A 14,748-nucleotide genomic window follows, 5' to 3' on the forward strand; every position below is an offset into this window, starting at 1 on the left:
AGAAAATGTATAGTAAAAAAATAAAATTAAATTTAAAGGTAGCACATATCGAACCCTCGTGCTCCTCTGGCCATGCCGTTGCAGCTTCCTGATTGGGTGCAGTTGTCACATGATGAGCATGGTGGAAGAGAGGGTGGAGGACGACAGGGACATGGTCAGCATCAAAAATAAACGTCAAGTGAATGCTAGGTTTGCTTTTTTGGTTAATACAATCTGGTCATAAGTAAAACTTTAAAAAAAAAAAAAAAAAAAAAAAGAAAATAAATAAATCAATAAAACACTTTATAAATTAGCAGTTTCCAGGCTTAGACTTTCCCTGCTTGTAAAGGGAGGAACACTGATAATATAGGAATACCGGGAACGGCTGTTTATGCCATTTCCTAATATACAAAATAATCAGGTCCAATCTAACAAAGAAAAGAAAAAAAAAAAGCTCCCAGATCCCTGCAGAGCGGAAACTAGAGGAAACGATCTGATTTACCACTAGATTATATAACCTCCTACCTTCTGCTCCGCGTTTGTTATTTTCAGCTAGGATCAGCATTTCCTTTCCTGTCAATTCAATACGACCTGAAAACTTTCACTCACCCTTCCCTTGTGTGACCGGAGATCACAGAAGGAAACACTAAGGAAGCGGCTGCAAAGCAAGATGCTCATTGCCCCCCCAAAAAAGATGGAGATGGATTTTAGAAACTGTCAGTAAGAAATATCCAATTGATTAGATAACTACAAAAGACCTTGAGAAACACGAGGACGCTGCACGGAGAGTACAGCTGGCGACGGACAATCTGCGCAACATAGGGTGACCCTTTACAGTAATAGATAAGTCACCTTCAAATAACCTGCTGCCCTTCTCCCCTGCCTTTAACTAAAGGCCACCTCTGTTTTGCCAGTATGCAGATATAATAATAATAAAAAAAATAATAATAATCATAATAACAACACATCATAAGTTAGTGGTAGTATGGATCAAGGGCTACTGGGGCTTTCTGAAAGTTAAATCCTAGTATACTGCAACACCACAGTATAATAACCTACAATCAACAGATCACAGGCTCAAGTCCACAATAGAAAAAAAAATAAAAAAATATATATTTTTGTTTATTTATTTATCTTTAAACAGTACTTAAAGATCCAACATTGAAAATAACAAAAGCTTAAATCCCTACTTTCTGATCCAAAAATAGCAAAATTAATTAATACTAGAAGTCCCAGAAATTTCAAGCTCCCCCCTGAAGTCCCAAAAGAGGGTCAAATGACCCTTAGTTTGACAGCGAGAGAGCAACGATCTGAATGTGCAGGGAGCAGAGAGCCGGCGTCTGGCAGCCTGCGGTAAGCTGTAACCAAGGTAAATATCGGGTAACCAAGGGAAGCCCTTTGCTTGGTTACCCGATATTTACCTTGGTTACCAGCGTCCGCCGCTCTCAGGCTGCCAGTGCCGGCTCCCTGCACAAGTAGCCGGAGTAAACATGGGGTAAATAAGCACAGCGGTTTGCTTATTAACCCGATGTGTACTCTGGCTACGAGTGCAGGGAGCCAGCGCTAAGCGGTGTGCGCTGGTAACCAAGGTAAATATCGGGTAACCAAGCGCTTGGTTACCCAATATTTACCTTAGTTACCAAGCGCAGCATCGCTTCCACGCGTCGCTGCTGGCTGGGGGCTGGTCACTGGTCGCTGGTGAGATCTGCCTGATTGACAGCTCACTAGCAACCAAGTAGCGATGCACCAGCGATCCTGACCAGGTCAACTCACTGGTGGGATTGCTGGAGCGTCGCTAAAGTGTGACGGTGCCCTAACTAGAAACTAAATGGCTAAACTCAATGGAAAACAACAACCTCCTGTGGTGCGACAGTAATGGCCTTAATTACAGAACAAAAGACGGTGATTATAGGAAGTTAGCTAAAATCCTTCAGGTCATTCCACCCATCTCTGGGTTCCAAAAGGTAGAAATGTCAAATGACCCCTCTCTGGGACTTCTAGTGTTAAAAAATAAAATAAAAGAATGCAGCTATCACTTTTGGAAGATGAGGAAAAAAAATGCCAAAAGAAAACATTTCTGCATCCTTAAAGAGGAAAAAACAGCAGGATTTTGCTATATGAGATATAGGCAGTGCCATACATATATAATTAATATATAAAGCTGAATGTGTGTGTGTGTGTGTGTGTGTGTGTGTGTGTGTGTGTGTGTGTGTGTGTGTGTGTCCGGGATTGGCATCTGCACCGTCGCAGCTACAGCCCCAAAATTTTGCACACTCACATGTCTGGACCCCGAGAGCGTCATAGGCTATATTTTGAGGGGAAACTTTAACCCGGCGCTTTACAGTTATGCGCCAAAAAACCTGCCTCCATTAAAGCGAATGGAGCTGGGAGCCACAGTGCAGCCAGAACTTCAGAAGAATGTGCAGCCACGCCCTTATATGGAATGTTGGTGTGTCACAATGCAGCCAGGGAAAGAGACAGACACAGACAGGGAAAGAGGCAGACACAGACAGGGAAGGAAACAGACAGACAGGGTAAGAGACAGAGACAGACAAAGAGACAGACTGACAGGGAAAGAGACAGACACAAAGACCGAGACAGACACAGGAAACAGACAGACAGGGAAAGAAAGGGAAAGAGACAGACAGGGTAAGAGGCAGACAAAGACAGGTAAAGAGACAAACAAAGAGACAGACACAGGGAAAGAGAAAGAGGGAAAGAGACAGGCAGGGAAAGAGAGGGAAAGAGACAGACAGGGAAAGTGACAGATAGACAGACAGGAAAAAAAGAGATAGATAGACAGAGAAAGACAGTCAGAGACAGACAGGGAAAGAGACAGAGACAGACAAAGAGATAGAGAGAGACAGAGATATATACAGAGGGGGAGACAGACAGAGAATGGGAGAGAAACAGAGAGACAGTTACTATCCTGGGCGTTAATACATTCTATTTATACATTCTATCCCGGGAATGTTAATACATTCTATTTTGTTAACAACAGTTATTAACCCGAGCGAAGCTGGGTAGTACAGCTAGTATATTATATATATATAATGAGGCTCTCATAGACTTGTATTGAGTTATAACTTTCGGCGCTGGAATGTGAGTTTAAGAGAGGGGGAAAGGGACTTAGATTTAAAGTACCACTCCAGCGCTGCAATAAAAACAAAACAAAAACATGCTGGAGTGCTGATTTAATTATGAGCTTTGTCAACATTGTTAGGTTATTCAACTATAAGTAACCTACTGAATACAGGAAACTTTACCCCAGAAACCACACGGCATCTGGACGGAGATCAGAACTAGCCATGCCACAGCCAGTGACATCTGTGCAGTGTCCATGTTACACGTGGCTCCATACAGAGGGTTCATGCACCAGAAAGAAAATGTTTGCATAAAAAAAAAAAAATGAAAAAAAAACAAAACAAAAAAAAACAAAAAAACAACACAACTCTTGGCTCACAGAGTTCATACTCCAATTCCTCCAGCCATGCATCTATATATTGGCTTGTGAAACATTAAATGCTTAATCATGAATGGCAATATTTGCACAGTCAGGTGTTATTTGCAGGCATGAGGGGATATACACAGCTCTCGCTGTCTGGGGGTTATACTTGACACTGATCTTTCCTTCACCTCCCACATACAATCTCTTGCCCGCTCCTGCCGCTTGCACCTCAAGAACATAATAATAATAATAATAATGATAATATTCATTTATGTAGTGCTATTAATTCCACAGCGCTTTCTTTACATACATTGGCAACACTGTCCCCATTGGGGCTCACAATCTAAATTCCCTATCAGTATGTTTTTGGAGTGTGGGAGGAAACCCACGCAAACACGGGGAGAACATACAAACTCCTTGCAGATGTTGTCCTTGGTGGGAATCGAACCCAGGATCCCAGTGCTGCAAGACTGCAGTGCTCACCACTGAGCCACCGTGCCGCCCATCTCTAGAATCCGCCCCTTTCTCACAATGGAAACGACAATAACCCTCACCGTGGCCCTGATCCACTCCCGCCTCGACTACTGTAACTATTAATTGGTCTCCCCCTAACTAGACTCTCTCCTCTACAGTCCATCCTTAATGCAGCAGCCAGGGTCACCTATCTGGCCAACCGCTACTCGGATGCCTCTGCTCTGTGCCAGTCATTGCACTGGCTGCCCTTATATCACAGGATCCAATTCAAACTGCTTGTTCTCACCCACAAAGCTCTCCACAGTGTGGCACCCCCTACATCTCCACCCTCCTCTGTCTATCACCACAAAACTCTCCACAGTGTGGCACCCCCTACATCTCCACCCTCCTCTGTCTATCACCACAAAACTCTCCACAGTGCGGCACCCCCTACATCTCCACCCTCCTCTGTCTATCACCACAAAACTCTCCACAGTGTGGCACCCCCTACATCTCCACCCTCCTCTGTCTATCACCACAAAACTCTCCACAGTGTGGCACCCCCTACATCTCCACCCTCCTCTGTCTATCACCACAAAACTCTCCACAGTGTGGCACCCCCTACATCTCCACCCTCCTCTGTCTATCAACACAAAGCTCTCCACAGTGTGGCACCCCCTACATCTCCACCCTCCTCTGTCTATCACCACAAAGCTCTCCACAGTGTGTTACCCCCTACATCTCCACCCTCCTCTGTCTATCACCACAAAGCTCTCCACAGTGTGTTACCCCCCTACATCTCCACCCTCCTCTCCATCACCACAAAGCTCTCCACAGTGTGGCACCCCCCTACATCTCCACCCTCCTCTCCATCACCACAAAGCTCTCCACAGTGTGGCACCCCCTACATCTCCACCCTCCTCTCCATCACCACAAAGCTCTCCACAGTGTGGCACCCCCCTACATCTCCACCCTCCTCTCCATCACCACAAAGCTCTCCACAGTGTGGCACCCCCCTACATCTCCACCCTCCTCTCCATCACCACAAAGCTCTCCAGAGTGTGGCACCCCCTACATCTCCACCCTCCTCTCTGTCCATCACCACAAAGCTCTCCACAGTGTGGCACCCCCCTACATCTCCACCCTCCTCCCCATCACCACAAAGCTCTCCACCGTGTGGTACACCCTACATCTCCACCCTCCTCTCCATCACCACAAAGCTCTCCACCGTGTGGTACACCCTACATCTCCACCCTCCTCTCCATCACCACAAAGCTCTCCAGAGTGTGGCACCCCCTACATCTCCACCCTCCTCTCTGTCCATCACCACAAAGCTCTCCACAGTGTGGCACCCCCCTACATCTCCACCCTCCTCTCCATCACCACAAAGCTCTCCACAGTGTGGCACACCCTACATCTCCACCCTCCTTTCCATCACCACAAAGCTCTCCACAGTGTGGCACACCCTACATCTCCACCCTCCTCTCCATCACCACAAAGCTCTCCACAGTGTGGCACACCCTACATCTCCACCCTCCTCTCCATCACCACAAAGCTCTCCACAGTGCGGCACCCCCTACATCTCCACCCTCCTCTCCATCACCACAAAGCTCTCCAGAGTGTGGCACCCCCTACATCTCCACCCTCCTCTCTGTCCATCACCACAAAGCTCTCCACAGTGTGGCACCCCCCTACATCTCCACCCTCCTCTCCATCACCACAAAGCTCTCCACAGTGTGGCACACCCTACATCTCCACCCTCCTCTCTGTCCATCACCACAAAGCTCTCCACAGTGTGGCACCCCCCTACATCTCCACCCTCCTCTCCATCACCACAAAGCTCTCCACAGTGCGGCACCCCCCTACATCTCCACCCTCCTCTCCATCACCACAAAGCTCTCCACAGTGCGGCACCCCCTACATCTCCACCCTCCTCTCTGTCTATCACCACAAAGCTCTCTACAGTGCGGCACCCCCCTACATCTCCACCCTCCACTCTGTCTATCACCACAAAGCTCTCCACAGTGCGGCACCCCCTACATCTCCACCCTCCTCTCTGTCTATCACCACAAAGCTCTCTACAGTGCGGCACCCCCCTACATCTCCACCCTCCTCTCTGTCTATCACCACAAAGCTCTCCACAGTGTGGCACCCCCTACATCTCCACCCTCCTCTCCATCAGCACAAAGCTCTCCACAGTGCGGCACCCCCTACATCTCCACCCTCCTCTCTGTCTATCACCACAAAGCTCTCCACAGTGTGGCACCCCCTACATCTCCACCCTCCTCTCCATCAGCACAAAGCTCTCCACAGTGCGGCACCCCCCTACATCTCCACCCTCCTCTCCATCACCACAAAGCTCTCCACAGTGTGGCACCCCCTACATCTCCACCCTCCTCTCTGTCTATCACCACAAAGCTCTCCACAGTGTGGCACCCCCTACATCTCCACCCTCCTCTCCATCAGCACAAAGCTCTCCACAGTGCGGCACCCCCTACATCTCCACCCTCCTCTCCATCACCACAAAGCTCTCCACAGTGTGGCACCCCCTACATCTCCACCCTCCTCTCTGTCTATCACCACAAAGCTCTCCACAGTGCGGCACCCCCTACATCTCCACCCTCCTCTCTGTCTATCACCACAAAGCTCTCCACAGTGCGGCACCCCCCTACATCTCCACCCTCCTCTCTGTCTATCACCCCACACGTTCTCTATGCTCTGCAAATGACTTTCGATTAACATCCACACTAATTCGAACCTCCCACTCCCGGATCCAAGACTTCTCCCGAGCTGCACCAATCCTCTGAAACACTCTACCCCAAGAAGCTAGGACGAATCACAACTTACTCAGCTTCAGGCACTCCCTAAAAACGCATATTTTTAGGGGGGCCTTTCACACTCCCTAGCCAAACTAAATTCACATAGTCCCTCCACAACTTCTCAGAACATAACCCCACGTCAAACTCCATGGCACCCAAATGCATCTCAAGCTTCTGGCCGACGTCCAGGAAGCCATTATCTATCCCCCATTTCCTTGCTATGGCTGGATTGTCATTGTAAATAAGCACTTGTACCTTTCCCCCCCCCCCCCCCCATCTCATTGTAGATTGTAAGCTCTCACGAGCAGGGTTGTCTCTTTTTTTTCCATACTCTATTGTATTTTCTATAACTGTTATTTGTTTATATATGATCCCCTGTATTGTAAAGCGCTGCGGAATATGTTGGCGCTATAGAAATAAAGATTTATTACTATTATTATCAGGTCTAAAAAGGCTTTTCCAGGATTACAATATCAGATGCACATAGCCCAGATGAAGCGCAGAGCAGTGTGAAATAGTCAGTGCCTACATGCACAGCCTCCTCCCGCTGTATCTAAATAGAGATACAAGACACCAAAGGCAAGTGCCACCTTTTCTTACTTTAAGCATCACTCCGATCCACTTGTTTTTCAGCCATGTTTCTTTATTGAGAGCCCTGGCTTTACAGGAGGTAAGACAATATAGACAAAAGTAGGGGAGAAGGTGCGTGGAACTGTTTGGCCACACCAAGTGTGCACCGAGTGTGGCTCGGACAGTTGTTTTATGCCCACAGGCTGCCTATAGAGGATACATTGTTTGGGGGTATCAAATGCAGAGAATGAGTCAATAAAGCTATGGAAATATTCTACCTGCAGTTACTCGGCCATTTCTGGATTTTCCATAGGTCAGAACTTTATGTATTATTCAGTTACAATGTTATAAAGGTTTGTGGAGGGAAACCCCTTTAACCAAAATGATCTCTACCAAGCTAGAATAGATCGTATTATGAAGTAACAGATAGTAACCAATAGTTACAAAAAACAAAAAATACTTATCAGCCACTCCACCACCAACTGCAATTCCTGGAACACGGAAAGGGATGCACAGATCAGAGTCACGCTGGTCACCAGAAGAAGCAATCAAAAAAATCCAGCGATCCCAAATGATAAAAAATTCCAAGACTTTATTTCACATTTTATAATTCCGCGGATAAGACTCCATTGAAAGGGAAACAGGTGACGCGTTTCAGATCCCACAGATCCTTACTCATCTGATATGAGTAAAAATCAATTTAATCCGAAATGCGTCATCTGTTTCACTTTTAATGGAGTGTTAACCATGGAATTATATCATGTGAAAGTCTTGGAATTTTTAACCAATAGTTGTTTTCTTCTACTTAACATTTTAGGGGGGTTTTATTATTTATTTTTTTTTACATAATTTAGGGGACAACCAATATGGCCACAAAAACAAGAGTTTAGACCTGTGATTGGAAAATAAACATCATGCTCAATATAGAAGTACAGTTGAACCTTAGTTTATGAGAACAATCCGTTCTGGGAGTGCGCTTGTAAGCCAAGTTACTCGTCTAGCAAAGCAAGATTTCCCATAGGAAATAATGGAAGCTCAGACAATTCATTCCACAACTTGTGCAATGTCCCATCCTGGTCCCCTATTGTGCCATTCCACACACACACACAAACACTATGCGGACCTTACTTTCCGTTCCCTCGGCGGCCTCCTGGTTCTTGTACTCCACAGGTACAGGATGTGTATTGGGTAACCATCACGACGATGGAGGAACATCCGCTGTCATTGTCAGATGCAGGAGCCGCTTGCCTGATTGGTCAGTGCGCTGCCTTTGAGAAGTGCTGACAGCGGTAGTTTCTCCATCATCGCGATGGTTACCCTATACACATCCTGTACCTGCGAACTACAAGAACCAGGAGGCCGCCAAGGGAACGGAAGGTAAGGTGAGCATAATGTGTGTTTGTGCGGACTGCAAGAGCGGGTCAGAGAGCAGTGAAAGTACGGAACTGGAAGTGTGTGCGGTGAGGATTTGCTCGTACAGCAAAGCATTGCTTGTAAACTGAGTTATAAATTTACAGCAAGCTTTGCTCGTATAGCGAAATACTCGCACACCAAGTTACTCGTAAACCAAGGTTCCACTGTAGTACATTTATTACTCCACCTATCCAAAAAAGAAGCACATTTGTAATTCAAAAACAAGTTGGTGATGATGAGGACTATTATGGGAGCTGTAAGGACCATATCTAATCACCAAACCTTCACTAGACCCCAAATAGAGTATTTCCATTGAAATTCTCGGTAAGAAGACCCTTATCATAGCATTTGCTGAGCTCATGAGCTCTGGAGAGCGGCCAGTGATATACTCTGTATTTCCTCTCCTCTGACATCTGCCAGTACATTGATTTCTAACCCCTAAATGGAATCCCATTCATCGCAGCAAGTCCTAAGCAGATAGAGTTCCCTTCTTAAATTACACTTGTAGTAAGTGCATTCACTCCGTAAAGTGGACAGTCCATTACGTATCTATAATGTAGGTGTCATATAAAGGGGGGCACATAATGGATCCTCAATCAGCCCAATTCAGATGGAAATCAAAAGCAACAAACAAAGCCAGATAATTGTACATCCCACCCTAATGCTATATGAAGCCATAGCAAGGGGTCATTTAATGCTTATTATCTAAGTGTCATTAAGTAAGTGACGCTCCCAGTACAGCTGTTGTCACATGGATTAGTGGCAGGTCGAGGCTATGACTGCAATTCAGGCCCTAAAATGCAGCAGTAAGATAAAGTGAAATCAGCACCAACTATTTCTCCAAATTCTTGATAAGTCTTGTCTTAAAGGAGTTTAACACTAAGGGTACCGTCACACTTTAGCGACGCTCCAGCGATCCCACCAGCGATCTGACCTGGTCAGGATCGCTGGTGCGTCGCTACATGGTCGCTGGTGAGCCTTCAATCAGGCAGATCTCACCAGCAACCAGCCCCCAGTGACGCGTGAAAGCGATGCTGCGCTTGGTAACTAAGGTAAATATTAGGTAACCAAGCGCTTGGTTACCCGATATTTACCTTGGTTACCAGCGCACACCGCTTAGCGCTGGCTCCCTGCACTCCTAGCCAGAGTACACATCGGGTTAATTAGCAAACCGCTTTGCTTATTTACCCGATGTGTACTCCGGCTACGTGTGCAGGGAGCCGGCACTGGCAGCCTGAGAGCGGCGCACGCTAGTAACCAAGGTAAATATCGGGTAACCAAGCAAAGCACTTCGCTTGGTTACCTGATATTTACCTTGGTTACAGCTTACCACAGGCTGTCAGACGCCGGCTCCTGCTCCCTGCACATTCAGATCGTTGCTCTCTCGCTGTCAAACACAGTGATGTGTGCTTCACAGCGGGAGAGCAACGTCCAAAAAATGAACCAGAGTAGTGTGCAACGAGCAGCGATCTCACAGCAGGGGCCAGGTCACTGCTCAGTGTCACACACAGCGAGATCGCTAATGAGGTCACTGGTGCGTCACAAAAAACGTGACTCAGCAGCGATCTCGCTATGTGAGAAGTACCCGTAAGGAAAGTTAACCCTTTAATGCTATTATACACTTAAAAAAAATAAAGAGTAAGTTCTCAGCCCCGCTAGGTCCTGTGCTGTCTCCCCATCACTTCTAGTATCTGGGGGGTTTGGCTGCAGCGCTGATATCAGCACTTCAGCCAATCACTGAGCTCTGCAGCTAGTGCTGTCTACATTGGCACAGTCATTGATTGGCTGCAGTGGTGATGTCAGCGCTGCAGCTAAAACACCAGAGACCAAAGTAACGGTGAGGGGCAAGCACTGGACCTGGGGAGGGGGAGTACCTGCGATAAGGAAAGCGTGGGGTCCAATTTCCTTAAAGTGGAAAAGCCACTTATACACATGTACTCACTGCAGGGCATGCAGCCTGTTTAAAGGGAGATGATTGAGCCTGGCCTGCGTGATCACTTATAGGTAGATTTAGGCCATGATCACAAGTCATGGTTGTATTTTGCCATATTAAAAAAGTAACGCTTCAGACCCCTTTACCCTCTTATTTTTCTGTTCCTCCAGTGAAAAAAAGTCATCCCCTATAAGATGATAACTTGCTGATCAGTGGGGTCTGACTACTGGACCCACCAGCAACAAGCAGGCAAAATGGGCACTTTTATCCCAGTTAGATTGAATATAAAAAAAGCAACAATAAGAGGATAATGTCCTCCAAAAATCAAGTATTACTCACAGCAAGTTGGGCTGCAGTGTGTACATCGCCCTGGCCAAAAACTGATGCTCTAGCAGGATACAGCTAAACCCCCACTAAGTGAAGGCATCACAGGTGCAGGAGAAGCAGATCACACACACACCTTCATGGAATGGAGGGGAGGTGACTGCTAGATGATAAAACTGCACACAAGTGGCTTGCATAGAGCGCTGTTCACATGCAGATGACACAGTCACAAACCCGCAGCCTATTAGGTAACGCCCTTCTATTAGATCAGGCGGGCTGCCAAGCCGTACTCCACTGTATATCATGCACGGACAGACACTCTACAGTGCAAGGCCCAACAGAAAGGGGCCTGGCTGTATCCTGTACAAACAATATTTAGTGTAGGGACCTACAGACATGAGGTCCCGTGACGAGGGTGTAGGCTTACGTTTTATGGCCATAAATACCAACAAAAACCTCATATTTTTTTGTTTGTACAGGATACAGCCAGGCCCCTTTCTGTTGGGCCTTGCACTGTAGAGTGTCTGTCCGTGCATGATATACAGTGGAGTACGGCTTGGCAGCCCGCCTGATCTAATAGAAGGGCGTTACCTAATAGGCTGCGGGTTTGTGACTGTGTCATCTGCATGTGAACAGCGCTCTATGCAAGCCACTTGTGTGCAGTTTTATCATCTAGCAGTCACCTCCCCTCCATTCCATGAAGGTGTGTGTGTGATCTGCTTCTCCTGCACCTGTGATGCCTTCACTTAGTGGGGGTTTAGCTGTATCCTGCTAGAGCATCAGTTTTTGGCCAGGGCGATGTACACACTGCAGCCCAACTTGCTGTGAGTAATACCAGTTAGATTGAAGCAGCAGTACACATGCCCAACTACTACTCCATTCATTCCCTATCAGGCTGTGAGCGATTCCCGTCCGGCAGCCTCAAAGGGAATGAATGGAGCAGTCGTCGGGAATCTGACCTGCCCCACTATTTTGTAATGGGGATAAAAGTTTCTCGCCGGGAAAAAAAAAAGCTCGCTGATCTGCAGATTGGTGGAGGTCTATCAGTAAGTCACCAACTACACTGAGTATAGGTGACAACTTGCTTGCACTGGATAACCCCTTAAAGGAAATCTATCACCAGGTTTTTGCTCCCCCATCTGAGAGCAGCATAATGTAGAGACGGAGACCCTGATTCCAGCAATGTGTCCCTTACTGGGCTGTTTGTTGTAATTTTGATAAAATCCATGTTTTCTCTGCTACAGACCTAGCAGTTATACAGAGCTCATGAATATGCTGGACTACCTGCAGCATGCCAAGTATTCCTCTAATGATAAAATCACTGATTAACCAGCAGGAGATCAAAACTACACTAAGCAGCCCATAAGTGACACATCACTGGAATCAGGATCTCTGTCCCTACATTATGCTGCTCTCAGATTAAATGGCAAAAACCTGGTGGCAGATTTCCTTTAAACATATGTCTCTAATACAATGTGTACAGTGATATGATTAACATTTTTATGGCAGTTGCAAAGTTGATATACATCATATTGAATATGAATTAAGCCAGAATGGTCATTATATGGGGACAGCACACAGCCTTAAAGGGGCTGTCTGGGCTTAAAGTGCAAATCTGCAGACACTATATGTGACTGCAGACTCGTGAATCGTCACAGCTCGCAGTGTGCTTGGAGCTGGCGGGAACGTGATTTGCATACATGTAGTCACATGCCCACTAGATGTGCACAGCCTCGCTCATGAGGTCGGACACGTCTAGTGGGAATGTGGTGGGAAGTAAGCAAATTACAGTGGCGGGAGCGTGATTTGCACACAAAGCCACATGCCTACTAGACGTGAGCAGTCACATGCCCATTAGATGTGCACACCCTCGTCCCCACTAGATGTGCGCAGCTTCGCTCATGAACAGAGGGAGGTTGGACATGTCTAGTGGAAATGTGGCGGGAAGTAGGCAAATTGCATTGACGGGAGCGTGATTTGCATACATACATCCACTTGCCCACTAGACGTGCGCAGCCTCGCTCATGAACAGAGTGAGGTTGGACACGTCTAGTGGGAATGTGGTGGGAAGTAAGCAACTCGCAGTGGCGGGAGCATGATTTGCACACATGAAACCACATACCTACTAGATGTGCGCAGCCTCATGCCCACTAGATGTGCGCAGCCTCGCTCATGAACGGAGTGAGGTTGGACACGTGTAGTGGGAATGTGGTGGGAAGTAGGCAACTCGCAGTGGCGGGAGCATGATTTGCACACATGAAACCACATACCCACTAGATGTGCGCAGCCTCATGCCCACTAGATGTGCGCAGCCTCGCTCATGAACGGAGTGAGGTTGGACACGTCTAGTGGGAATGTGATGGGAAGTAGGCAAATCACAGTGGCGGGAGAGTTTTTTTCACACATGCAGTCACATGCCCACTAGACGTGCGCAGCCTCATGCCCACTAGACTTGCGCAGCCTCGCTCATGAACAGAGTGAGGTCGGACACGTGTAGTGGGAATGTGATTGAAAGTAGGCAAATTACAGTGGCGGGAGAGTGATTTTCACACATGCAGTCACATGCCCACTACGTGCGCAGCCTCATGCCCACTAGACTTGCGCAGCCTCGCTCATGAACGGAGTGAGGTTGGACACGTCTAGTGGGAATGTGATGGGAAGTAGGCAAATCACAGTGGCGGGAGAGTGATTTTCACACATGCAGTCACATGCCCACTAGACGTGTGCAGCCTCGCTCATGAACTGAGTGGGTCAGACATGTCTAGTGGGCATGTGGTGGGAGGAAAGCAAATTGCATACACAATCCTGACAGTACGCAGTGAGGATTCACAAGTCGGCACTTAAAGCACCCTAATACCCCAATGTCGGACGACCCCATTGCAGAATCCTCGCACACGATAACCATGCTACAAGCCATCCGTGCACTACCCTATAATGAATATGGATGCACTCCATACTGCCATAGTGCACACAGCAATGTATCCATTATACGACCCCTGATGGGGTATGACAATGGCTGCAGCCCCCCAGCCATGGAGGATCAGTACCAGGGCTGTAGTAATGGACATTAGAGGGGAGCACACGCCCAGAGGCAGAGCCTGCAGGAAACAATAGATAAGGATGGAAGAAAACACTCACCAAATAACGTGAGAGCCATGCTCAGCCCGGGGCTCTGGCCGTGCGGGGGTCTTGGGGGGCTGCACTGCATGGACGCCTTCAAGTTGCGCTGGAAATCACTGCAAGACATAAAAGTTACAGTGCAGCAGAGCAGCCATGGTGCCCAGGTGACACATGTAGCACGGGGGGAGGGAGATGGCGGCGCACTGCACAAAGGAGGTAAACATGGAGGAGGAGGCGAGCCGGTGCGGCCGGCCCGGAGCACTCACTGTCTGAATGGATGACCCGAGATGATCGCAGTCACGCCGCATCCCTCCGGCTCCCGGCCGCCATCTTGCTGGCTTCCCCCCACATGACCAGACACAGGCGGCGGTCAGGCTGGCGGCTGCCTGCGTTGTCCTGGCAACAGGAAATCCTCGCTACCTCTCGCCCAGCGCCGGGGCTGTCACATATAATGTCCAGCTGTGTGTCACCTATACCATGGCGATTACATACAGCACGTACTACAACTGCTCAAAGAGCAATTCCCTATAGAAAAGCTACAGGGGAAGAAATAAGACTGTAGCTCCCCATAGCAACCAATCAGGTTCCAGCTTTCATATTTGCAGTGCACCTTAAAAAATGTTAGCAGGGATCTGATTGGTTACTATTGGAAACCTTATCTACAATAATAGGGATTTTGTGGCTAAAGG

At 47.7% G+C, this 14,748-nt stretch overlaps 1 protein-coding gene across 1 annotated transcript in view; it reads right to left on the bottom strand.

Annotated features, from left to right (window-relative positions):
- Positions 1-14,487, bottom strand: part of CHN1 (chimerin 1) — a 173,113-nt gene extending 158,626 nt beyond the window's left edge. Inside the window, exons 1-2 of the mRNA XM_075317358.1 lie at positions 14,326-14,487; positions 14,078-14,175 (exon numbers count right to left, since the gene is read on the bottom strand). Coding sequence (XP_075173473.1) covers positions 14,078-14,147 — 70 coding nt within the window. The 5' untranslated portion in view covers positions 14,148-14,175; positions 14,326-14,487. The remainder of the gene's footprint in view (positions 1-14,077; positions 14,176-14,325) is intronic.
- Between the last annotated feature and the right edge of the window lie 261 nt (positions 14,488-14,748).

Source organism: Anomaloglossus baeobatrachus, chromosome 7 (genome assembly GCF_048569485.1).
Source record: "Anomaloglossus baeobatrachus isolate aAnoBae1 chromosome 7, aAnoBae1.hap1, whole genome shotgun sequence".
Classification (NCBI taxonomy): Eukaryota; Metazoa; Chordata; class Amphibia; order Anura; family Aromobatidae; genus Anomaloglossus; species Anomaloglossus baeobatrachus.